Genomic DNA, 27,816 nt, shown 5'->3' with positions numbered 1-27,816 from the left:
CACGCAAGCTGACGTGCGAACCACAGCCCGGTTGGTCAGGTACTGACTTTAGGTGCCTGTCTAGTGCCTCCTTGAAGACTGCTAGGGGTCGTACAGACTGAGGAATGGGAGGTAATCAGGTTCGATTCTAGAAAGAAATGTAGCTCTAATTCCTGGGACCACGAGCCCTACAGCATCACGGAATCCCCCTTTAAAAGGTTAATATCCAGGACGTTCAAAAAACTTACAGCGAGCTGATTATTGAAGCTTTGCTGAAAGAAAATTTTATGGAAATTATTTATTATGTGCTCAACCCAGAATTTAAAAACATGTCTATCTAACGAGCATTTAAAAGTATGTCTAACGAGAATTTAAAAGTATGTCTGTAACGAGCATTTAAAAGTATGACTATCTCATAAAGGATTCACAACGTCAGGCTGCATCACAATAAGGGAAGTAGGGCAGAAGATTGGCTAGATTGCATCATTGCATGGGGAAGTCTAGAATAGTTAGACTACATTGCTACCATGGGTTCAAACCCCACCCGTTCCGTGGTTTATATAACTAAGAGTAGGCTAGACGAAGTACAACTAGGCTGCATCACAATATCAAGCCACAGCAAGTACAGCTAGGATGTATCACTATAAGAGAATGATGCCTGAGGAAGGACGACTAGGCTGCATAGCTACAAGAGTGAATCTGAGAGGACAAATATGGAAACATCGCTACATGGGAAGGCGTATGCTAGGCAAAAGAACAACTAGGCTGCATCATATCAAGGCAAGGTGTACGCTAGGGCAAAGGACGAATCAGCTTCATCACTACAAGAGGTGGTTAGGGTAATAATAATAATAGGCTGAAAGGTAAAATCAATAAATCCACAATATTATGATACTGTAATTTGAGCAGTAGTGTGATATAATCGTTATAATTTAGAGTTGCAATGTCACGTGCTGACATTCTGGCTACTGTCTCATCACTTGTTATTTATCTTGACTGTGCACTGTGGTCTGGCGTACACCACGCTCAGGCAAGAGAAAGTAGTACTGATGGTTCACTTTCCTCAACGACTGAGGTTTATTATAACGAAGCCTCGTGTATTGAAAACTAAAACTTCTTTCTTCTTTCAACACACCGGCCGTATCCCACCGAGGCGGGGTGGCCCAAAAGGAAAAACGAAAGTTTCTCCTTTTAAATTTAGTAATATTGTGGAAAATTGCATTTATCTGTATGTATAATTATGTACATAACAGTAAATGAACATAGATAATTATTGTTTATCAGTTAGACACGTAGGAATTTGGGACACCTAGGTCGCAAAAATGTCCCCCTTCGATACCTACCACTGTCATATCCACAAGTTGCTCTGGACCTATTAATTAAATGAATTATACATCAGGAATTCTGGTAAATATATAAATTTATGGATTGTATATTAAAAAAATTATTATATATAAATTCACATATACATAACAGAAGGAAAATATATCTTAATATCACTCACCAATTTGACTGGATATTAAGTTGTATCATGCTCAGAAAAACCTCACTAACTAAATTTATGAAAACACTGGCCAGAATTATACACAAATCTAGAGAGCTTATCTGAGGTTCCTGGAGCTGTCTTGTCCAGTCGTCTGATATCTCAAGTTATGCAGGAATGCACATCCAACAATTTCGCCTCCTATTTGAGAGGTGTCAACACAATTTTAACCTCTAGAGCACGAAAAATTCTTCCCATTACACCAACGTTTGTACAAAATTCAAAACCAAGATGGCCCGTCCTGTCTGCGCAGGCGCAGGTCCAGTTTCCCATTTTCGATAACATACTTCTTTTAAAAATACAATATAGGGCATCTTTTTACCTATAAATTACCGTATTTCCAGAAAATATACAGTATTTTCCACAAATATATACAGGAGAAGGGGTTACTAGCCCCTTGCTCCTGGCATTTTAGTCGCCTCTTACAACACGCATGGCTTACGGAGGAAGAATTCTGTTCCACTTCTCCATGGAGGTAAGAGGAAATAAACAACAAGAACTAGTAAGAAAATAGAAGAAAACCCAGCGGGGTGTGTATATATATGCTTGTACATGTATGTGTAGTGTGACCTAAGTGTAAGTAGAAGTAGCAAGACGTACCTGAAACCTTGCGTGTTTGTGAGACAGAAAAATGGACACCAGCAATCCTACCATCATGTAAAACAATTACAGGTTTTCGTTTTACACTCACTTGGCAGGACGGTAGTAACTCCCTGGGCAGTTGCTGTCTACCAACCAACTACCGAAAACTAAAACTATAGAGAATAAAACGCTTCTTTTTGATTATAATAATAATAATATAGAGAATAAAAGCTACCCTACAAGTCATGAATGCCTTATGCATACACTATAACATTCTGCACAACATTATATATCATATATTTCAAGATTATTATTATCAGTAGTAGGCTCGAAAAACTAGCTCACTATCTGCCTACAGTTAGTAATGATGTTTTGTATTACTCTGCTCCAGGATAAAATCAAGGTAACCAGTTGAATAAATAACAAAAAGGCACAATACCGTGACTGGAACAATACACAAATAACCCGCACATAAAAGAGAGAAGCTTACGACGACGTTTCGGTCCGACTTGGACCATTGACAAAGTCAATGGTCCAAGTCGGACCGAAACGTCGTCGTAAGCTTCTCTCTTTTATGTGCGGGTTATTTGTGTATAACCAGTTGAAGTGTATGTAGAAAGCATCCCATTGTTGTCAGTTATCTTGACAACACTCACTATTTTCCCATACTATATGCACTCTTTAAAATCTATTTTAATGATTTAAAGAATTCGTTAGCTTATAAGGACCATAGCTATTTTCTTTTCCTAGGATTAGAACCTTACACGTTTGCATTGAATTGCATCTGTCATTTCATCGACCATCACATCAACCTATCCAGGTCATCCTGTAGCCCACCTCAGAAATTATTTGATGGCCTATCTTAGTATCGCCTGCAAACTTACTCATGTAGCTATTTATTCCACCATCTATGTCGTTTATGCAGACTGTAAATAACAATGGTCCCAACACTGGCCCCTGTGGCACACCATTCTTAACGGGGCTTCACTTTGATTTCTCTCCATTAATGCATAATAATTTTTTTGCACTTGGTCCTGGTACCTTGATCATCATCGTCAAGGTCCCAGAAATTTTTTTTTTAAAAATAAGTATGATCTAGTGTTTGCTCATGTGTCTTTTTAAAAAGCTTGTCAGTATTAATTACCGAGGTTTATACCAGTACACTTGCTAGTATGACCAGAGAGGGAAAGTATCACATGATACATATGTTGTGTCTCCTTCAGTAAGATGGCCAAGCCACCACGAGGAAGTGACCTGGTGACGATGTTGCGTGGTTTGTCCCGTGTCGGATCAGCTTTGGTGGATACAAAGTCACAAGAGGCCAACAAAGCATGGGCCACATCATCTCTTCGCCCACTCATAGTACAGGGAAGTACTAACCTACAAGACACCATCAACCGAGTGCTTCAAGAGCCACAAACAGTACAGGTTGGTACTGTTTCTAAGACTGCAAACCCACCTAGTTATCCCATCCTTCATTAATGTGTTAATAAGGTATTTAAGTATTTGCAAAATCACAGCTGATCATTGTGGTAATCAAATTTTAGGTAACCTGAGGAAGTGACACATGAAAAAGTGATATCACTCCCTGTGGAGTATTTAAGCCATTGTTTCTTACATTTGCTTGTGGTTGTAAAAGCCCAATGTTAGGTGAAACCTTGTATAAATGAAGATATTCATTGCAATTTTGTCTTTTGTTACTGCATGTAACTGTGTACAGTGGACCCCCGCCTTACGATATTAACCTTTAAATTGTCCAAACATAGATTTACGTTTTTTCAACATTTGAAAGTATGTAAAAAAGTAGATTTTTTTTTTTTACATTTGAAAACATGTAAAAAAACTTTGATCTACTTTTTTTTGTTATATTTGAAAATATGTAAAAAAAAACGTAGATCTACTTTTGGAGCACTACGCATGTGAACATAGATCTGCTTGGACAGTTTAAGGGTTAATCAGTTCCTGAGAGCTCATCGTGAGCCGAAATTATCGTAAGGCGAATTAATTTTCCCCATAAGAAATAATGGAAATCAAATTAATCCATGCAAGACACCCAAAAGTCTGAAAAAAAAAATTTTACCACATGAAATATTAATTTTAATACGCAAACTGAAGAAGACATGCACAGTTAATACTCTGCTAAGAATAGAATACGTGACACTTGCCTTTATTGAAGATCTGGTGATGATTGATAGGATGGGAGGAGGGGAGTGTGTGGAAGTTGTTATTGTTTAGAAGGGGAATCCCCTTCCATTAGGACTTTAGGTAGCAAGTCCTATTCCAGGGGTTACTTCCCTTCTACTTTTAATGCCACTAGGACCAGCTTGAGAGTCACTGGACCTCTGTCGCACAACATATCTGTCCATAGAGCTTTGTACCTCTCATTCCTTTATGATTTGTCTAAAGCGGTTCACAACATTGTCATTGTAATAGTCACCAGCATGGCTTGCAATAGCTGTGTGAGGGTGATTTTCATCCATAAAGGTTTGCACTTCAAGCCACTTTGCACACATTTCCTTAATCTTTGAAGTAGACAACTTCTTCAATTTCTTTCTCCCCGCCTCCGAAGCAGTTTCCTCAGGTCTGGCCTCTTGCTGTTGAAGATGATCTTGCAGCTCATCAGTGGTTAGTTCTTCATTGTTCTCCTCCACCAACTCTTCCACATCCTCCTCAGTAACCTCCAACCCCAAGGGCTTCCCCAATACCACAATTGATTCCACAACTGGCATATGCTTCTCAGGGTTAGCCTCAAACCCTTCAAAATCCCTTTTGTCTACACATTCTGGCCACAGTTTCTTCCAAGCAGAGTTCAAGGTCCTCTTAGTCACTCCCTCCCAAGCCTTACCTATAAGGTTTACACAACTGAGGATACTAAAGTGATCTTTCCAAAACTCTCTTAGAGTCAATCGAGTGTCTGAGGTCACTTTAAAGCACTTTTGAAACAGCTTTTGTGTAGAGTTTTTTGAAGTTTGAAATGACCTGCTGGTCCATGGGCTGCAGGAGAGGAGTGGTATTAGGAGGCAAAAACTTGACCTTAATGAAGCTCATGTCCCCAGAGAGTCGCTCTGCCAAGTCTGAAGGATGACCAGGAGCATTGTCTAATACCAGGAGGCACTTAAGGTCCAATTTATTTTCCAGGAGGTAATTTTTCACAGTGGGGGCAAATGCATGGTGTAACCAGTCATAGAAAAAGTCTCTAGTGACCCATGCCTTACTCTTTGCCCTCCACAGCACACACAAATTAGCCCTGAGGACATTGTTTTGCCTGAACGCTCTGGGAGTTTCAGAGTGATACACCAATAAAGGCTTCACTTTGCAATCACCACTAGCATTAGCACACATCAAGAGAGTAAGCCTGTCTTTCATAGGCTTATGTCCTGGGAGTGCCTTTTCCTCCTGAGTAATGTAGGTCCTGTTTGGCATTTTCTTCCAAAACAGGCCTGTTTCGTCACAATTAAACACTTGTTCAGGTTTCAGTCCTTCACTGTCTGTGTAGTCCTTGAATTCCTTCACATATTTTTCAGTCGCTTTTTGGTCCGAACTGGCAGCCTCACCATGCCTTATCACACTATGTATGCCACTACGATTCTTAAATCTCTCAAACCAACCTTTGCTGGCCTTAAATTCACTCACATCACCACTAGTTGCAGGCATTTTTCTAATTAAATCCTAGCCTTTTCACATATGATCGCTTGAGAGATGCTATCTCCTGCTATCTGTTTTTCATTTATCCACACCAATAACAGTCTCTCAACATCTTCGATTACTTGCGATCTCTGTTTCGAAAACAAACTTGCACCTTTTGCAAGAACAGCTTCCTTGATTGCCGTTTTGTTGGTCACGATAGTAGCGATGGTTGATTGGGGTTTGGTATACAACCTGGCCAGCTCCGAGACATGCACTCCACTTTCGTACTGAGCAGTTATCTCTTTCTTCATTTCCATAGTAATTTTCACCCTTTTTACCACAGGGTTGACACTAGAAGCTTTCTTGGGGCCCATGGTGACTTATTTTGCAGCTATGATCACTAAAAACACTGTGATAACATGAAATGTACCGAATGTATGCGTGAATGCGACCGCACTGGCTGGCTTGTAAACACTGGCACCCACGGGGCAGCTGAGGCCACGCGTGGGACGCATCCTGGACGAATTGTGAGGCTAGTTTTTTAGCGTGAGGTGAGGCAAAATTTTTGCCTCACCTCAAATGTAACGTATGGCGGATTTAATGTAACACAGTGCCATCGTAAGGCGGGGGTCCACTGCACTGTATTGTCCTGTATTATTATGTATCCTTTAAATAACCAAGCAATGATCTCCGCAATTTTTCATTTAATATTAATGCCAGTTTTATTATTTCTGAGCTGACTCATTGTTCTTTGGTTTACAGAAAGATGTATCAAAGAGTGCAGTAGAAATCTTGGCACGTATATCAATGGTTACAAGTGGTATCAAGGCTTTCAGAGTAACTTCTGCTTCTGCTGCAGGTAAGAGAGACTAATGTAACAAAAGTATGTTATTAATACTTAGGTGCTCTGTACTACAAAAAAGAAATTACTGAATCCTGAGCATTTATAAGAAATTTGAGCTGTTATCCTACCTACCTCTGACTTTATCTAGATGTTTAATAACTGCATTTGAAACTTGTTTGGGTATTTGGTAAACAAAGGTCATTTTATATTTTGTAATTCCTTTATATTATATTTGATCTTTATTTTTTTCTGAACATGCTGTAACTAGGGATGACCTGTTATAATTAATCATAGGGTAGACTATTGATATCAGTAAATTTCAGTGTAATGTGATTACTCCTGGCATAGATACTTTTTCATATCTAAAACTTCCTGTAAAACTACACCAGGTTTAAAAACTGAATGTATAGATAACAGGACAGAATTCTTCATGGGACCTTTTATTATTCTATTCTTTTCCAGAGTTTTCTGATAAAGCTGAGGAGAGATATGATCCAATGTATGATCCAAGTGTTCAAGAATTAAACATTGAAGAAATAATGATGAAAAATACCATGGATGGACATGCTGATCCAATAATGAATGAAGCAACCCATGACGTGGACAAAAAAATTGCAAGTAGGCTTAGTAGTGCTCAGGAAGTATCAAGCAATATAGTAGAAACTGTCAGAGGTACACGAGATGAAATTAATAAAAGAATAGAACAGTTTGAACCTCTTCTTGATGCAAAAAAGTTTGAAAGAGAGATCACAGAAGAGCATCTTAAGGTTCTAGATGATAAGTTATCTGAAATTCAGGGTATTGCTTATGGCCAAGATTTTAAAATTTTAAAGGAAGTAGAGCATTCTAAACCTTTAGAAGAAGTTTTACAAGATGTAGATAAAGAACAAATAAGTGACAGAAAAGGCAAGACAGGATCTGCATATTCTGCACAATGTAGAGATAAACAAGAAGTGCAAAGCACAAATCCCTCCAAAAATACTAAGGAAAATGGCTCATTACCTGATTCCAGTTTGCATGAAATAGGTGTAGAAGAAGTCGTAATGCAAGAGGCTTTAAGCGGTCATAGTGACAAGTTTCTTAGTGAACTGTCACAAAGTAGTGATGAGCTATTGACAGGTGCACTCAGTAATATTCAGGAGGTTGTACACAACATCAGTGAAATTAAAGAAGGAAGCATTGGAATATTAGAACAATTTGAACCTCTTCTTGATGTAAGAAATATTCAGGAAAGAGAGATTACAGTTGAACAACTTCAGGTTCTAGAAGATGAATTACAGGGACTTCAAGGTATTACTTGTGAAAATGATTTCAAGATATTCAGGAAAGATGAATATTCCCAACCTGTGGAAGTTAAACATGATATTGTTAATGAGCTAGTTTCATCAGAAAAGACCAAAATTGATAACTGTGCACAAGAGTTGGTGGAAAAAGTTGTTACTCCTGCAAGCTCACCACTTGCTGCTGTTGAGAATTCTAGTGCTGTAGCTGCAACTACAGCTCCCACTTCAACAACTATTGGTGCTGCTACCACAGTACATGCATTAGGCAATAAGGCTCAAGCAAGCAGTAAAGAAAAACCAAAAAGTCATTATGGGTCTGCAATGTGTCAACCATCACAAGAAGCCACTTTTTCAACTGCTACTGTTATTTCTACAATTGATTCATCCCCTCCTGGGCCAGTGACTAGAGATACTGATGAGCACAATGCAAGTTCTAATAACTCTCATAATCTAAAAGACCAAACTAATGCAGCTCATACAAAGCCCAAACCCAGGCTTTTAGGAAAGAAACCATTGGCAAAGGAAAAGCCAAAATCAACAGTAAGTATTTATTATTTGCAGTTAATTTGCATGTGATGAATATGAGTAAAATTCTTTGCATGAACAGGGCACATCATACAAATTTTTAATATAGTATCTGCTAGGCTTCATGCATAAGGATAATGATTTCAAAATTATATGAACAGTGGAAAAACAATGTGGGCGACAGCATAAAAGGTGGGGGAAAGGGGGGTGTCATGATGCAAATGGTTTTCAGAAGGATTTAATCTTGATTTTGAGACAAGAAGCCATTAGTAAAAGAAGAGTGAGAAGGAAAGGGAGAAGGCTTTTGTATTTTCCTAAAGTAAAAATAATGTACAAAAATAGGATAATGGTGTGTAGGTTCTAAAATAATATATGGAAATCAGGAAAATTTACAAAATAAAAGGGGAAAGTTTGTGGTTCATTAACTGAAACTGAAAAGTTCTGATACAGCAAGAAATATGATTGATATAATGGAAAACAAGAAAGTTGCATGTACATATGTGATAAAGGAAAGAGGCAATTGTAATAAGAAAAGTAAATATGGGCTAATTTACAGGTGTATATTAGACACTTAACTATAAAATACAGGAAGTATGGAGCATGCAAAGTAAATAAAAGTGCTTTTCAAAGTGTTCAGAGATGAGAGAGAATGGAAAGCAGCCATAAAATAATTTGCAAGGTTTTAATAGGAAATAATTTGACACACGAGTAAAAGGAATGTGAAAAGTAGTACAAAAGGAGGGGTAACCATTGTATTTTTACCAGGAGTACAGATCTGTGCAATTGCCTATACAGTAGGGCCCCACTTATATGGCAGGTTAGGTTCCAGGCTACTGCCGGTAAGTAGACATCGCCAGAAAGCAGAAAGCCATTTTTTCCACTTATAAATGCATATACTACTACATGTAAATGCCAGACAACAAGTTTACACTAACTTATATTAAGTTATTAATTGAAGTAGGCATTAAAAAACACAATAAAAAGTAAAATACACACACAGTACATTCATTACTTACCTTAAAATATTTGTAGTCTTAATGTAGGGTGAGAGGTGAGTAGTACTTATTTGTAGGAAGTCAGGTGTAGGTAGCCCTGGGTCCCCATCCCAAACTTAATACTGTATATGATATTTAAAGCAGCTCAGAGAGAGAAAATACACATATAGTACACTCATTATTTACCTTAAAATATGTGTAGTCTTAATGTAGGATGAGAGGTGAGTAGTATTTATTTGTAGGAAGTCAAGTGTAGGTAGCCAGTAGATGTAGGTATGTAGTCTGCCTGGGCTACATACCTACACCTACCTACATAGCTACACGATATTTAATGTGGCCCAGAGCCATATTATTATCATCAACATACCATGTTCATTGAGTTTAATCATTTCTAACAGCTACGTTTAGATGCCATCGTAAACAAAAGGAGAAATAATGAATAATTCATGCCGAGAATTGTAAACAAAAGCGTTATGTGTAAAGGGGAATGACTGGGCCAATGCAGATTCATACGCGTTTTCTCTGGTGCTAGACCATAAAAAACGTAATGTTTTCCCTCTGCCCGACTACCATCCCTCCATAGCATATAAACATAGCATGTTTATATGCTATTTAATGTGTTTCTTATATAATTTTGAAGAAAATATCATAGATGGATTGATGAAAATGTCTATATTAACGTAAAATAAGACATTTAATGTGCCCAAGAGTGATTATTATTACGTACTCTATTAGTATTATTACTATGGTGTTAAGACTAGTGGGACATTCTTAGTGATTTTAATGTGTACCTGCACTCCAGCACAGTGTGTAAGTATATTTAGGCACAGGTACACATAAGTATAATTATCAGAGTACATATAACTTTAAAACACTTGAAATTTTGGAAAGTTTCCAGACATAATAGAGATGTGGTCACGGAGAGTGTAAAGAAACTGGGTGGGGAACACCGTATTAGAGAGACCACTGGCCGTATAGAGAGTTTTAGTCATAATTTGAAATCATCATATTAGGGGAATGCCGTAAGGTGAAATGCCATACAGTGTGGCCCTAGTGTACAATTATTGTTGTTGCTGGGATTGTGAAACATCTCCCACTATCATTCATCTGTTACACCAGACTCCTTCATATTCAACTTTTTTACAGCACCTTTCAGTTAACTGGATGTCTCACTAATCTTATATTCAGTCTGAATTCACTGCTTTTAAGAATGCTTTTCATTCTACTGTTGGAAAACTGTAAGGTTATCCATTATTTCACACAAGGGGAAATTATCTATTGGTCTTAACTTGTCTTTCAGTTGGCAGACACTGCACAGGCACGAAAGGTGCCTCACTCTCGGATGGGCCGCTTGATGTCATTTGGTGGTTTAGCTGCAGGATTAGGAGTGGGCACTATTGCTGAAATGACTCGTCGATCCTTGGGTGTGAAAGAAGGCAATGGTAGTGGATCCTTGTTAGATGGATCTCCTTTCTTGACAGAGGCAAATGCAAAAAGAATTGTTAACACATTGTGTAAAGTAAGAGGTAAGAATGACATAGTACACTTAAACAATTTAACTTAATAACTGAATATTTATTGGGTACCAGTAAGGGAAATACCTATATATGTACTTGCATGAAGCTCACAACTTATAAACAAAATGCATTCCAGGTTTTTCAACTAATAATAATAATAATAATTATGATAATCATCTACTTAGGAGCTGCTTTGAAGCTGGGTCAGATGTTGAGCATTCAAGACAGTGCACTAATAAACCCTCAGATACAGAAGATCTTTGATCGTGTGCGACAGTCGGCAGATTTCATGCCAACATGGCAGCTGGAGGTAAAATTTCATTCATTTGAATATAAACTTTTCATTGCTGTACTTAATTTTAATGTGTGTACAGCCTTTTCTCTCCTTATCTGGTGCAGAAATGTAAAGTTGAATATCACAGGTTATTTTGCCCATAAAAAACCACATTGTTTGCATGAAATTTGGAAGGAATGTAGGTGTTTCAAATCTTGAGTGTAATCCACTAAGCATTATCAATATGCTGTATCCTGATTGGCTGTTACTTCAATACAAGTATGTACACCTACCATCCAACTTACGACCTGCTCGACTTACGACCACTCGACTTACGACCGTGTTTTTTATGCCAAATTTCTGGGAAATAAACAACTATTTGTGTTGTACACAGTGTTTATCCTAAACCTTACAGTATAAAATACAATACTAACAACATAAAAAGTAAAGTAAAACATGAAATACCAAAATAAAACAATAAAATAAAGTCATTACAAAAATGTTTTGTTGATATTCAATAGTAAAGTTTGACTTACGACCATTTCGACTTACAACCGGTTTCTCGGAACCGAACTCGGTCGTAAGTCGGATGGTAGGCGTGTGTGTGTGTGTGTGTGTGTGTGTGTGTACTCACCTAGTTGTACTCACCTAGTTGAGGTTGCGGGGGTCAAGTCCGAGCTCCTGGCCCCGCCTCTTCACTGATCGCTACTAGGTCACTCTCCCTGAGCCGTGAGCTTTATCATACCTCTGCTTAAAGCTATGTATGGATCCTGCCTCCACTACATCACTTCCCAAACTATTCCACTTACTGACTACTCTGTGGCTGAAGAAATACTTCCTAACATCCCTGTGATTCATCTGTGTCTTCAGCTTCCAACTGTGTCCAATCTCTGGAACATCCTGTCTTTGTCCACCTTGTCAATTCCTCTCAGTATTTTGTATGTCGTTATCATGTCCCCCCTATCTCTCCTGTCCTCCAGTGTCGTCAGGTTGATTTCCCTTAACCTCTCCTCGTAGGACATACCTCTTAGCTCTGGGACTAGTCTTGTTGCAAACCTTTGCACTTTCTCTAGTTTCTTCACGTGCTTGGCTAGGTGTGGGTTCCAAACTGGTGCCGCATACTCCAATACGGGCCTAACGTACACGGTGTACAGGGTCCTGAATGATTCCTTATTAAGATGTCGGAATGCTGTTCTGAGGTTTGCTAGGCGCCCATATGCTGCAGCAGTTATTTGATTGATGTGCGCTTCAGGAGATGTGCCTGGTGTTATACTCACCCCAAGATCTTTTTCCTTGAGTGAGGTTTGTAGTATCTGGCCCCCTAGACTGTACTCCGTCTGCGGTCTTCTTTGCCCTTCCCCAATCTTCGTGACTTTGCACTTGGTGGGATTGAACTCCAGGAGCCAATTGCTGGACCAGGTCTGCAGCCTGTCCAGATCCCTTTGTAGTTCTGCCTGGTCTTCGATCGAGTGAATTCTTCTCATCAACTTCACGTCATCTGCAAACAGGGACACCTCAGAGTCTATTCCTTCCGTCATGTCGTTCACAAATACCAGAAACAGCACTGGTCCTAGGACTGACCCCTGCGGGACCCCGCTGGTCACAGGTGCCCACTCTGACACCTCGCCACGTACCATGACTCGCTGCTGTCTTCCTGACAAATATTCCCTGATCCATTGTAGTGCCTTCCCTGTTATCCCTGCTTGGTCCTCCAGTTTTTGCACCAATCTCTTGTGTGGAACTGTGTCAAACGCCTTCTTGCAGTCCAAGAAAATGCAATCCACCCACCCCTCTCTCTCTTGTCTTACTGCTGTCACCATGTCATAGAACTCCAGTAGGTTTGTGACACAGGATTTCCCGTCCCTGAAACCATGTTGGCTGCTGTTGATGAGATCGTTCCTTTCTAGGTGTTCCACCACTCCTCTTCTGATAATCTTCTCCATGATTTTGCATACTATACATGTCAGCGACACTGGTCTGTAGTTTAATGCTTCATGTCTATCTCCTTTTTTAAAGATTGGGACCACATTTGCTGTCTTCCATGCCTCAGGCAATCTCCCTGTTTCGATAGATGTATTGAATATTGTTGTTAGGGGTACACATAGCGCCTCTGCTCCCTCTCTCAATACCCATGGGGAGATGTTATCTGGCCCCATTGCCTTTGAGGTATCTAGCTCACTCAGAAGCCTCTTCACTTCTTCCTCGGTTGTGTGCACTGTGTCCAGCACTTGGTGGAGTCCCTTCTGTCTCCTCTGTGAACACTTCTTTGAATCTCTTGTTGAGTTCTTCACATACTTCAGGGTCATTTCTTGTTGTCTCTCCTCCTTCCTTCCTTAGCCTGATTACCTGGTCCTTGACTGTTGTTTTCCTCCTGATGTGGCTGTACAACAGTTTCGGGTCAGATTTGGCTTTCGCTGCTATGTCATTTTCATATTGTCTTTGGGCCTCCCTTCTTATCTGTGCATATTCGTTTCTGGCTCTACGACTGTTCTCCTTATTCTCCTGGGTCCTTTGCCTTCTATATTTCTTCCATTCCCTAGCACACTTGGTTTTTGCCTCCCTGCACCTTTGGGTAAACCATGGGCTCATCCTGGCTTTTTCATTATTCCTGTTACCCTTGGGTACAAACCTCTCCTCAGCCTCCTTGCATTTTGTTGCTACATATTCCATCATCTCATTAACTGGCTTCCCTGCCAGTTCTCTGTCCCACTGAACCCCGTTCAGGTAGTTCCTCATTCCTATGCAGTCCCCTTTCTTGTAGTTTGGCTTCATTTGTCCTGGCCTTCCTGCTTCTCCCTCCACTTGTAGCTCTACTGTGTGTGTGTGTGTGTGTGTGTGTGTGTACACATATATACAGTGGACCCCCGCTTTACGATCACCTCCCAATGCGACCAATTATGTAAGTGTATTTATGTAAGTGCATTTGTACGTGTATGTTTGGGGGTCTGAAATGGACTAATCTAATTCACAATATTCCTTATGGGAACAAATTCGTTCAGTATTGGCACCTGAACATACTTCTGGAATGAAATAATATCGTAAACCGGGGGTCCACTGTATGTATGTATGTATATATATATATATATATATATATATATATATATATATATATATATATATATATATATATATATATATATATATATATATATAATTTTTTTTTTTTTTTTTTTTTTTTCAACAAGTCGGCCGTCTCCCACCGAGGCAGGGTGACCCAAAAAAGAAAGAAAATCCCCAAAAAGAAAATACTTTCATCATCATTCAACACTTTCACCACACTCGCACATTATCACTGTTTTTGCAGAGGTGCTCAGAATACAACAGTCTAGAAGCATACACATATAAAGATACACAACATATCCCTCCAAACTGCCAATATCCCAAACCCCTCCTTTAAAGTGCAGGCATTGTACTTCCCATTTCCAGGACTCAAGTCCGACTATATGAAAATAACCGGTTTCCCTGAATCCCTTCACTAAATATTACCCTGCTCACACTCCAACAGATCGTCAGGTCCCAAGTACCATTCGTCTCCATTCACTCCTATCTAACACGCTCACGCACGCTTGCTGGAAGTCCAAGCCCCTTACCCACAAAACCTCCTTTACCCCCTCTCTCCAACCCTTTCGAGGACGACCCCTACCCCGCCTTCCTTCCCCTATATATATATATATATATATATATTTTTTTTTTTTTTTTTTTTGCTCAAAAGTACCAGGTCTGCAAAATGTCTAAGAGTATTTTGTTTATTATTTAACATTTCTGGTAACAGGGAGCTATAGCACAGCAGTTGGGGCAAGACTGGAAGTCTAAAATAGCTTCTTTTGAAGAGAAGCCTTTTGCTGCTGCATCCATTGGTCAAGTACATTTGGCAACTCTTCATGATGGTCGTTCAGTAGCCATGAAGATTCAGTATCCAGGGGTAGCACAAGGAATTGAGAGTGATATAAACAATCTTATATCCACTCTTAGTGTTGCAAATATTCTTCCTGAAGGTGAGTAATGACTTTCAAGGTTTAATATATTAGGCAGCAGTATGTTGTTTACTGGTACTAGCATAATTAATTTGTACACTGTAATAAAGCATGAATTGTTGTGAAGGAGCACCTTCACAAAAATGTAAATTAAGTTCTCTGTGATCTTAGATTTAAAAAAATAAGGCAATAAACTACATGATAAAAGCTGCAACTCCAGATGAACCTCTTCTATAGATGACTCTGCATTGATACTAGAACCATAGCCATCTACCTGGTGACCTGATAGGCCAACATCAATTTTCAAATAAAAAAAAAGGGGGGGGGTGGAGGAGGGAAAGGTAATTGACTTTGAGATTTACCATATAGTATACTGAAAATGCTAGATGAATGCACACTAAATCTGCACACTGAAATAATTACTTAGGATAGTGGGGGAACTTAAACAACTGACCGAATTTTATATTTATGCGAGATGTACCATAATGTTGGATTCAAATTGTGCTTAATTTAAACCCCCTCATAGAACTGTGGTAAGAACATAAAGGAGGAGGAACAGTGCAGCAGGTCCACTGGCCCATACTAGACAGGTTCTTCTCAAACCCAAACATAAGAATCAAGGAACACTATAGTAGGAATACTGGCCCATGGAAATAAATGGTATAAAATACCAACACAATGGAAATATAAACACATAAGTAGTATATGCGAGAAGTGGGTCATAATAAGCGTGTATGCACCTGGAGAAGAGAGGAATGCAGAGGAGAGAGAGAGATTTTGGGAGATGTTAAGTGAATGTATAGGAGCCTTTGAACCAAGTGAGAGAGTAATTGTGGTAGGGGACTTGAATGCTAAAGTAGGAGAAACTTTTAGAGAGGGTGTGGTAGGTAAGTTTGGGGTGCCAGGTGTAAATGATAATGGGAGCTCTTTGATTGAACTTTGTATAGAAAGGGGTTTAGTTATAGGTAATACATATTTTAAGAAAAAGAGGATAAATAAGTATACACGATATGATGTAGGGCGAAATGACAGTAGTTTGTTGGATTATGTATTGGTAGATAAAAGACTGTTGAGTAGACTTCAGGATGTACATGTTTATAGAGGGGCCACAGATATATCAGATCACTTTCTAGTTGTAGCTACACTGAGAGTAAAAGGTAGATGGGATACAAGGAGAATAGAAGCATCAGGGAAGAGAGAGGTGAAGGTTTATAAACTAAAAGAGGAGGCAGTTAGGGTAAGATATAAACAGCTATTGGAGGATAGATGGGCTAATGAGAGCATAGGCAATGGGGTCGAAGAGGTATGGGGTAGGTTTAAAAATGTAGTGTTAGAGTGTTCAGCAGAAGTTTGTGGTTACAGGAAAGTGGGTGCAGGAGGGAAGAGGAGCGATTGGTGGAATGATGATGTAAAGAGAGTAGTAAGGGAGAAAAAGTTAGCATATGAGAAGTTTTTACAAAGTAGAAGTGATGCAAGGAGGGAAGAGTATATGGAGAAAAAGAGAGAAGTTAAGAGAGTGGTGAAGCAATGTAAAAAGAGAGCAAATGAGAGAGTGGGTGAGATGTTATCAACAAATTTTGTTGAAAATAAGAAAAAGTTTTGGAGTGAGATTAACAAGTTAAGAAAGCCTAGAGAACAAATGGATTTGTCAGTTAAAAATAGGAGAGGAGAGTTATTAAATGGAGAGGTAGAGGTATTGGGAAGATGGAAGGAATATTTTGAGGAATTGTTAAATGTTGATGAAGATAGGGAAGCTGTGATTTCGTGTATAGGGCAAGGAGGAATAACATCTTGTAGGAGTGAGGAAGAGCCAGTTGTGAGTGTGGGGGAAGTTCGTGAGGCAGTAGGTAAAATGAAAGGGGGTAAGGCAGCCGGGATTGATGGGATAAAGATAGAAATGTTAAAAGCAGGTGGGGATATAGTTTTGGAGTGGTTGGTGCAATTATTTAATAAATGTATGGAAGAGGGTAAGGTACCTAGGGATTGGCAGAGAGCATGCATAGTTCCTTTGTATAAAGGCAAAGGGGATAAAAGAGAGTGCAAAAATTATAGGGGGATAAGTCTGTTGAGTGTACCTGGTAAAGTGTATGGTAGAGTTATAATTGAAAGAATTAAGAGTAAGACGGAGAATAGGATAGCAGATGAACAAGGAGGCTTTAGGAAAGGTAGGGGGTGTGTGGACCAGGTGTTTACAGTGAAACATATAAGTGAACAGTATTTAGATAAGGCTAAAGAGGTCTTTGTGGCATTTATGGATTTGGAAAAGGCGTATGACAGGGTGGATAGGGGGGCAATGTGGCAGATGTTGCAAGTGTATGGTGTAGGAGGTAGGTTACTGAAAGCAGTGAAGAGTTTTTACGAGGATAGTGAGGCTCAAGTTAGAGTATGTAGGAAAGAGGGAAATTTTTTCCCAGTAAAAGTAGGCCTTAGACAAGGATGTGTGATGTCACCGTGGTTGTTTAATATATTTATAGATGGGGTTGTAAGAGAAGTAAATGCGAGGGTCTTGGCAAGAGGCGTGGAGTTAAAAGATAAAGAATCACACACAAAGTGGGAGTTGTCACAGCTGCTCTTTGCCGATAACACTGTGCTCTTGGGAGATTCTGAAGAGAAGTTGCAGAGATTGGTGGATGAATTTGGTAGGGTGTGCAAAAGAAGAAAATTAAAGGTGAATACAGGAAAGAGTAAGGTTATGAGGATAACAAAAAGATTAGGTGATGAAAGATTGAATATCAGATTGGAGGGAGAGAGTATGGAGGAGGTGAACGTATTCAGATATTTGGGAGTGGACGTGTCAGCGGATGGGTCTATGAAGGATGAGGTGAATCATAGAATTGATGAGGGAAAAAGAGTGAGTGGTGCACTTAGGAGTCTGTGGAGACAAAGAACTTTGTCCTTGGAGGCAAAGAGGGGAATGTATGAGAGTATAGTTTTACCAACGCTCTTATATGGGTGTGAAGCGTGGGTGATGAATGTTGCAGCGAGGAGAAGGCTGGAGGCAGTGGAGATGTCATGTCTGAGGGCAATGTGTGGTGTGAATATAATGCAGAGAATTCGTAGTTTGGAAGTTAGGAGGAGGTGCGGGATTACCAAAACTGTTGTCCAGAGGGCTGAGGAAGGGTTGTTGAGGTGGTTCGGACATGTAGAGAGAATGGAGCGAAACAGAATGACTTCAAGAGTGTATCAGTCTGTAGTGGAAGGAAGGCGGGGTAGGGGTCGGCCTAGGAAGGGTTGGAGGGAGGGGGTAAAGGAGGTTTTGTGTGCGAGGGGCTTGGACTTCCAGCAGGCATGCGTGAGCGTGTTTGATAGGAGTGAATGGAGACAAATGGTTTTTAATACTTGACGTGCTGTTGGAGTGTGAGCAAAGTAACATTTATGAAGGGATTCAGGGAAACCGGCAGGCCGGACTTGAGTCCTGGAGATGGGAAGTACAGTGCCTGCACTCTGAAGGAGGGGTGTTAATGTTGCAGTTTAAAAACTGTAGTGTAAAGCACCCTTCTGGCAAGACAGTGATGGAGTGAATGATGGTGAAAGTTTTTCTTTTTCGGGCCACCCTGCCTTGGTGGGAATCGGCCGGTGTGATAATAAAAAAAAAAAAAAAAATAAATAATGTGATCCCTTATTGACAATGTTTTGTGTGGGTGAAACATTGTCAATAAAGGATCACATTATACTGCTTGCGTTTATTCTTCCAATACTGGCCCATACAGGGCAGGACTTTCTCAAAAGTAACCATTCCCATCCACCTATTTGTCTAACTTTTCCTTAAAGCTACCTAAGAATTTGCTTCAATACTTTAGGCACTAATCAAATCCAGCCCTTCTCACTCATATATTCATCTAATCTCTTTTTAAAACTACCCAAGGTTTTAGCTTCTATTACCCTACTTGGCAGATTGTTTTACTCATCGATAACTTTGCTTGAAAACCAGTACTTTCCTACATCTTTTCTGAATCTAAATTTATCTAATTTAAATCAATTGTTTCTAGTTCTTATTTGATTCAATATCCTCAGTACTTTATACTGCCTCTGTTTATGCCCATCTTCCACTTATATACTTATATTATTCTATATCTCTCAGTAGAGTGAAGATTCAAGGTTCTCAGTGTTAGTGGTGAAGTAATCACAGTGCACCTCTCTGTGGTTGTTGTGCAGAAGCTTCAGAGCTTACCAAGTTTAAAGGATTCATTTCTCATTGCTTGAGATGTAGGCTAAAGAGCTGTCTTGACTTTTTAGTACAGTCTTAAGAAGAGTAGTAGTATAAGGCAGAAAAATTGTGGTGCAGTACTAGTACTGTAGTAGCAGTTGCAATGGTTTTGTAATAATTTTTCCAAAAAAAGCTTGAAATGCAGTATGTATTATTTTAGTGCCAATCTAATATGTATTTCATTTGGTTGGGGTCTGTTTTGTATTAGTCCTTCAACTTAAAAAACTACTATATAATTGGCTCTTCTCTTTTTTTTTTCTTAAAAAAAAAAAATGATAATAACTATGAGCTTTATATTTTATTGTGCTTTTTAAATTGAATAGCTGTTTACACACCTGTGATCAATGGTGGTCCAATTTCCTCTTGAAAACTTCTATCTTTGTTCCAGTAATATTTATGACCTAGCTACTTGGTGACAGCACCAAGGAGTACTGGGACTGAAGCCTTCCAAAATTCTGTCAACCCCCAAATAAAATAATAATAATAATAATGTCACCATGTATGTATGTAATGTCACCATGGTTGTTTAATATATTTATAGATGGGGTTGTAAAAGAAGTAAATGCTAGGGTGTTCGGGAGAGGGGTAGGATTAAATTATGGGGAATCAAATACAAAATGGGAATTGACACAGTTGCTTTTTGCTGATGATACTGTGCTTATGGGAGATTCTAAAGAAAAATTGCAAAGGTTAGTGGATGAGTTTGGGAGTGTGTGTAAAGGTAGAAAGTTGAAAGTGAGCATAAAAAAGAGTAAGGTGATGAGGGTATCAAATGATTTAGATAAAGAAAAATTGGATATCAAATTGGAGAGGAGGAGTATGGAAGAAGTGAATGTTTTCAGATAGTACTTGGGAGTTGACGTGTCGGCGGATGGATTTATGAAGGATGAGGTTAATCATAGAATTGATGAGGGAAAAAAAGTGAGTGTTGCATTGAGGTATATGTGGAGACAAAAAACATTATCTATGGAGGCAAAGAAGGGAATGTATGAAAGTATAGTAGCACCAACACTCTTATATGGGTGTGAAGCTTGGGTTGTGAATGCAACAGCAAGGAGGCGGTTGGAGGCAGTGGAGATGTCCTGTCGAAGGGCAATGTGTGGTGTAAATATTATGCAGAAAATTCAGAGTGTGGAACTTAGGAGAAGGTGTGGAGTTAATAAAAGTATTAGTCAGAGGGCTGAAGAGGGGTTGTTGAGGTGGTTTGGTCATTTAGAGAGAATGGATCAAAGTAGAATGACATGGAGAGCATTTAAATCTGTAGGGGAAGGAAGGCGGGATAGGGGTCGTCCTCGAAAAGGCTGGAAGGAAGGGGTAAGGGAGGTTTTGTGGGCGAGGGGCTTGGACTTCCAGCAGGCGTGCATGAGCGTGTTCGATAGGAGTAAATGGAGACGAATGGTATTTGGGACCTGACGATCTGTGAGCAGGGTAATATTTAGTGAAGGGATTCAGGGAAACCGGTTATTTTTATATAGCCGGACTTGAGTCCTGGAAATGGGAAGTACAATGCCTGCACTCTAAAGGAGGGGTTCGGGATATTGACGGTTTGGAGGGATATGTTGTGTATCTTTATACGTATATGCTTCTAAGCTGTTGTGTTCTGAGCACCTCTGCAAAAACAGTGATTATGTGTGGGTGAGGTGAAAGAGTTGAATGATAATGAAAGTATTTTCTTTTTGGGGATTTTCTTTCTTTTTGGGTCACCCTGCCTCGGTGGGAGACGGCTGACTTGTTAAAAAAAAAAAAAATAATAATAGCACTGCCCTCTTAACATTAACATATTTTTTCACCTTTTGCATCTCGTGTACTCTGCAGGTCTTTTTGTGGACTCTATTGTTGAGGTGGCCAAGCGAGAGTTAAGATGGGAATGCGATTATATACGGGAAGCAGAGTGCACTCGAAGGTTTAGTGAATTGGTGAAGACTTATCCTGAGTATTATGTTCCTGAAGTGATTTCGGAGCTTTGCACATCACAGGTGTTTTTAATAATCTCTTCTTGTAATAACTGCTTGTACAGTACAGTACCATCATCTTCAAAACAGGGCAGCAGATGAATCCTTCCGTATGAGGTGCTGCTAATCTTATCATAATTTTTAATAAAAAAATTTGATAAGCTTAAGACCTCTGAATTATTATTATTATTATTGCAGGTATTATTATTATAACAACTGAAATGCAAAAGTAACAACTAACTACTTTGCATGGCTTATATGCTTATATGGCTTATATTACATATATGCTTCTGAACTGTTGTATTCTGAGCACCTCTGCAAAAACAGTGATAATGTGTGAGTGTGGTGAAAATGTTGAATGATGATGAAAGTATTTTCTTTTGGGGATTTTCTTTCTTTTTTGGGTCACCCTGCCTCGGTGGGAGACGGCCGACTTTAAAAAAAAAAAAAACACTAAAACCATATGGGTCATAGAGTTCTGCATACCTATACTGAAGAACTTTAAATGTTACTTGGATTGTCAATGGTAAAAAAGCTCCTTGCACAGGAATTAGAATTATAAAAATAGCATTTGATGCAGTTAATAACAGCAAAAATAAGCTGTAACACAACAAACAGCAAGTAAGTAGAGTAGAGAATCTTTGTAAACAGTCAATTTTTTACTATACAGAAAACTCTAGGGAGGAGGTTTTTTAGATCATAGAGCCAATATTGGGATTTTTCCAGTTTAAATCACTTGTGCTGGGAAAATTATCAACGCCTGTAAGGCACTGAGGTGTTCTTCCTTAAACTTTAACCCCTTCACCATGTTCATTATAGATATGCAATTTCTGGACCATCTTCTAGACTGAGAAAGATGCGAATTCTGACTGGCAAAAAATGCTTTGTATGTTCTACGTTGTGCGCCTAGATATAACAGCCTAACTGTTATATGTGTATCTTATTCATCAATTTGTTGTTCTTTATACTAATCAGTAATATGTTTATCAATTGTAGAAATGCAATTGGAGTAGATACATCACTGGTAAAGACACAGGAATGTGTAATTATGATAATGTACAATATAGAGAGTTACTAATTTTTGAAGTTAATAATCCAAATAAAGTCATCTTCCACTAAATATTTGTGGATTCTTGATATTAATGTACTGAATATTTACTTCAAGGGGCTAGTGACCCCTTCTCCTGTATATATTACTAAATTTAAAAAGAGAAACCCTGCCTCGGTGGGATAGGGCCGGTGCATTAAAAAAAAAATTTACTTCAAATATTTTTACAGGTCTTTTTATAAATTAACTATTTGTATGTTACCTAAGTTTTGGAAGAACATTAGGAGAAATTGCTTATAACCTGGCAAGTAGATTGTGAAAATCTGTGGAGGGTACTACAAAAGTTTTGTATGATAAGTATTTTTTTTTAGAGTAATGGGTGTATATTATCAGAGTTTTTAGTGTGGTAAGAAATTTTGGGTACACTTTTTTCAGCTTAGTTTACACAAAATCATACTATGTGATGATGCTTTGTAAAAGGGTTTTCTGTATTAATATTATAAGGAAATAAGTGCTATACATACATGGAAATCTCATGAGCTCTTCCTAATAAAAAAAAAAGTAATGCTAAAGCATATTTGAAAAATGTGCTTTGTTTGTAGAGAAATGAACCTTGTGGACAGGGAACTAAATGGTTGATGCACGATGCAGTGAAAGAGTTCAAAGCCTGTGACATAATTCCTACAAACTTGTGGTACCTTATAGGTCTGTGAATAGTTTCCAAAATTCAGTTTTTTGTTTTTTAACCCTTTCAGGGTCTGTCCTGTAGATCTACGGCTCTATGTTCAGGGTCCAAACCGTAGATCTACGCCAAAATTCTAGCGGCATCAAATTTAGCGCGAGAAGGCTGGTAGGCCTACATCTGAGAGAATGGGTCTGGGTGGTCCGTGTGCACATTATAGAAAAAATCTGGACACCCACGTGACATTGTGGGAACGCCGGCAAAGTAGCTTTGTTCATCATGCCTGGCGGCAAGGAAGCTCTCACTCTCCACTCACTCTCTGGGTGAATTCTGACTCCTCTTCACAACTTACAATTCTAAGACTGATGGAAGTGGAGCTGAAGAGGAATTCTATGGTTTTGAACCATATGGTACCATTGTGCCATATGGTACAATGGAACCATATTACTGTATGGTACATTGTACCATATGGTACATTATACCATATGGTACAGGGACCCTAATGGAAATAAGTCTGTCTGACTTTTTTGGGTTATCCTAGGTTCTCCAAACATATAAGAACATAAGAAAGAAGGAACACTGTAACAGGCCTACTGACCCATTCAGAGCAGGTCCATATCCCCTCCCATATTAGACCAATGATCCCCCCCCCCCCCCGATTAGCCCAATGACCCACCCAGACTGGTCATCTCCACTCAAGGATAGAGCACTGCACCAGTCCCAGCAGCACAAGCTAGTCAGGTCCAACTCACACCCATCCACACCCACTCATGTATTTATCTAACCTATTTTTAAAACTACACAACATTTTAGCCTGAATAACTGTACTTGGGAGTTTGTTCCACTCATCCACAACTCTATTTGTGTATACCTAAATAAACTTACTTATGATGCCACATGTGCTTGAGTAAGTTTATTCAGGTGTACAGAAATACAATTACATAGATTATCATACATAGCAGCATATGCATAAAATCCTAGGATAACCCAAAAAAGTCAGGGTGACTTATATCCATAGGGATCCCTGTATCTGTACTGTATGGTACTCTGTGCCATATGGTACCCTGTGCGATATGGTACCCTGTGCCATATGGTACCCTGTACCTTATGGTACCCTGTACTGCATGGTACCCTATACCATATAGTACAATGTACCATATGGTACCCTGTAACATATGATGCCATGTACCATATGGTCAATAGGTGTTGGTGGAAGGAGAGACCAGCCAAGACTGAGTGGTGACACAAGCTAGCTACTGACTCCACATTATTATTATAATAAAAAAGAAGCCCTAAGCCACAAAGGCTATACAGCACCAGTGCTATTGACTCCACAGTTTCCCAGACAAAGTGCTTTGTCATTCACCTGAAGAAACATGTCGAGTTCCTGTACATTTGTAAATATAAAATAGAACATTACTAATATACAACATTTTTGCATATTTTTGTTGTAAATAATTATTGTAAACAAAATAATGATGAAAATATTAGTGTGTTTATTTTTGAATACAACAGTACCATATGGTACAATGTACCATATGGTACCATTGCACCATATGGTACCATTGTACCATATTCTACCATATGGTACCATTGTATCAAGTGCCATTGTACCATATGGTACCATTGTACTATATGGTACCATTGTACCATTGCACCCTATGGCACCATTATACCATATGGTACCGTTGTATTCAACACAATAACCGCACTAATATTTTCATCATTTTGTTTACAATAAACTTGTAAACAAGTTTTGCAGTTATTGTGTTGAATACAATGAGTGTAGACTTATACAATATACATTATATTGGTCTCACAGGTCACAAATGTTACTAGAAAAAGAAAAAAAATAGAAAAGAAAAGAAGAAAGTATAAAAAACATAAAATAAAAAAATGCAATTTTGCAGAAGTCACTGATGTTGTCAGCGTAGTTGCTGATCCCCTTATATGTGTTGTATAGCGTATCATAGTACCATCCATGTGCTTTATATAGAAGATCCCTTGAGGCCTAGTGACTGTTTGTGTGACGTCACGGGATGCTCCATGAGTGAGCGGGACAGGCTACCTCGGCCTCAGTCGACGCATAGAAGAAGGCAGGACACGGCAGGCTGGGCTCCATCTCCCATTACCACAGTCTGACAATATATAGTGTTACCATCCAACAAGGTGTCTACCTTCAACCCTCTTATCTCCTTACCGAACCCCATACGACAATGTTGTCGCCACCCGGTCGTTTTGGGTCAACTTCCCGCCGCTGTATCTCAGTAAGCACTGAAGTACTGATCTCTCCAGGATCAGAAATTTTGTTTTGTTTTGTTTTATTACCTTCACAAAAATATTATCTTCAATTCTGTAAGAATTTTTTTTTTTTTTTTTTTTTTTTTGTCAAAATTTCTTGGACACTGGGGCACACCCCTTCTGATTTTGGCCTTGGACCCTGAAAGGGTTAAGTGCTCATTTTCTTTTGATGTTGTGCATGACCTCAAATTAAGTAATAATGATGGAATTATTATTGAATATGTGTTAAAAAAGTGTATATTGGATTTTCCACAAGCTAATTTTTTTTTTTTTTTTTTTTTTTTGCATCTGTTTTTTGTGAATTTCAGCATTAAAGAGTTCAGAGCAACATTTAACAAATATGGTCCAAAAGGCAAAAGTGAGCTCAAATTATAAATATCAGTTATACGAACAGCATTTATTGTTATTCACAGCTTCTGAATTTGCTGGGCTCCCTTGGAGCATAGTCAACATGTATTTTAACCCATTCAGGGTTGGTCCCATACATGTATTGCTTAACAGCCAGGGTCAGTCCACTACTTATACGCAAAAAATTCTAGCGCCTTCAAATAGAGCGGGATAAAGCTGGTAGGCCTACATGTGAGAGAATGGGTCTGCATGGTCAGTGTGCAGTATAAAAAAAAAATCCTGCAGCAAGCGGTGCATGAGAAAAAAAACTCCGACCGTGTTTTTGGTTTAAAACAGCGACTTTGCAGTGTATTTTCGTATGGTATTTATGGTTGTATTCTCATTTTCTTGGTCTCATTTGATAGAATGGAAGATATATTACAGAAGTAGAGATGATTTTGATTGGTTTTATGATGAAAAGTACCTTGAAATTGAGCTCAAAGTAGAGGAAATGTTCGATTTTTGCCGATGTTCAAGAGTAAACAATATTCTTTCACAAGTGTGCTGATATTATTTATACCATTTTTACAATAATGCAGTAGTGTGCATAACAATAAATCTTCTATTTTTTGTGAGAATAAAAATTCAAAATGGAAAGCATGAGTAATATAAGAGGGGCCTGGAGACATGACTAATGAACAGAGAAAATGTTATTTTAGTGCCAGGAATGTGTCTTGTTTATTCTGGACCCTATTTTGAAATTTGGCTGAAATTGGCAAAATTGCCAATTTCTGACTACTTTATTGGGTAGTTGAAATTGGTAAATGGGCGGTTTCTTGTACTCGATTGATAGAACAAATGGAGTTCTAGTGAACTAGCTATGATTTTAGTCGACTGGAACAATGGAATTGGCTGAAAATAGTGCTCAAAGTGGGCGAAGTCGCTGATGCGTAAATATTGCTGATATCGCTAACTTCGTGAGAGCGTAATTTCGTAAATTTTCTGTCAAATTTCTTACTTTTGGTGTCATTACCATCGGGAATAGATTCTCAATCATTTCATAAGAAAAAATTATTTTCTTTTTTTAAATTTTTCAACCCTGAGAGTGAGTTAAGGATCGGGGGTCTTGACCCTCAAAGGGTTACGGGAGCCTTGTATAGAAAAATATTTTTAAATTAGATTCTCTATTGTGATCTTGCTTGCTTGCATTTGGTACTACTGAACTAGAAGTACCAATCCTAGTAATGAGGATAATAGTATAGTAGCAAAAGGGCTAGTAGTAATAGTATTAAGAATAATTAAGAGAAACAGTTGTACAATAAATTAACTAAAATCACACAGGAACTTAGGCTTGGTTGATTTCAGTTATGTCATTGTTTGAGTACTGTAGATTTTATTTACTATAATGTAGACTTAACCCTTAAACGGTCCAAACAGGTCAACATTCAAATTCGTAGTGCTACAAAAGTAGATCTACTTTTTTTTATATATTTTCAAATATAACAAAAAAAAATGTAGATAAAAGTTTTTTTTACACATTTTCACATGTAAAACAAAAAAAAAGATCTACATTTTTTTACATACTTTCAGACGTTGAAAAAACATATACTATATACGTTTGGACCATTTAAGGGTTAAAATATATCCATGCATACATACAAACAAACACATACATATACATACACATGCATGAACACACAGTCATAGAGTACCTTATATATACATACACACACAGTGTCATAGATTACCTCAGTGGTCTCACATTCACTGTACAGCATTATTGTACTAATGTGACAAGTTCTTTTCCCCATGGAAAGCTGCCAAAACTTTTATGGCACTTACCTGCCAATTGTATGAGCATTAATTCTAACAAGCTTTACTGTAGTAATAGGGCTAAGAGAGCAAAGATATACGAATGATAGTAGAAGTAATACTATTTACGGTAGAGCCCCCGTATTCATGGATTTGGTTTCTACAGTTTCAGTTATCCACGGTTAACCGTGGCCCAAAAATAACCCTTAATTTTGTTTAAAAATGTCACCACAGCACAGTTCTTCAGAGCTTAAAAGAAGCCGTGAAGTGCTTCCCATCAGTAAAAAAAAGTGCTATTGTTAGTAATTTATCAATTAATCTTTATCATAAGTATGTATGTAAAC

At 38.5% G+C, this 27,816-nt stretch overlaps 1 protein-coding gene across 1 annotated transcript in view; it reads left to right on the top strand.

Moving 5' to 3' along the window:
- Coq8 (ubiquinone biosynthesis protein COQ8, mitochondrial) overlaps window positions 1-27,816 on the top strand; it is a 62,325-nt gene that overhangs the window by 24,607 nt on the left and 9,902 nt on the right. Inside the window, exons 2-8 of the mRNA XM_070099132.1 lie at window positions 3,328-3,532; window positions 6,494-6,590; window positions 7,038-8,398; window positions 10,679-10,904; window positions 11,081-11,205; window positions 14,942-15,164; window positions 21,166-21,326. Of these exons, the coding sequence (XP_069955233.1) occupies window positions 3,332-3,532; window positions 6,494-6,590; window positions 7,038-8,398; window positions 10,679-10,904; window positions 11,081-11,205; window positions 14,942-15,164; window positions 21,166-21,326 (2,394 nt within the window). The 5' untranslated portion in view covers window positions 3,328-3,331. The remainder of the gene's footprint in view (window positions 1-3,327; window positions 3,533-6,493; window positions 6,591-7,037; window positions 8,399-10,678; window positions 10,905-11,080; window positions 11,206-14,941; window positions 15,165-21,165; window positions 21,327-27,816) is intronic.

The sequence above is a fragment of the Cherax quadricarinatus genome, chromosome 66, assembly GCF_038502225.1.
Source record: "Cherax quadricarinatus isolate ZL_2023a chromosome 66, ASM3850222v1, whole genome shotgun sequence".
In the NCBI taxonomy this organism is placed as follows: Eukaryota; Metazoa; Arthropoda; class Malacostraca; order Decapoda; family Parastacidae; genus Cherax; species Cherax quadricarinatus.
The sequence above is the reverse complement of the archived record's forward strand: the minus strand, read 5'-3'. Positions and strand labels throughout refer to the sequence as shown.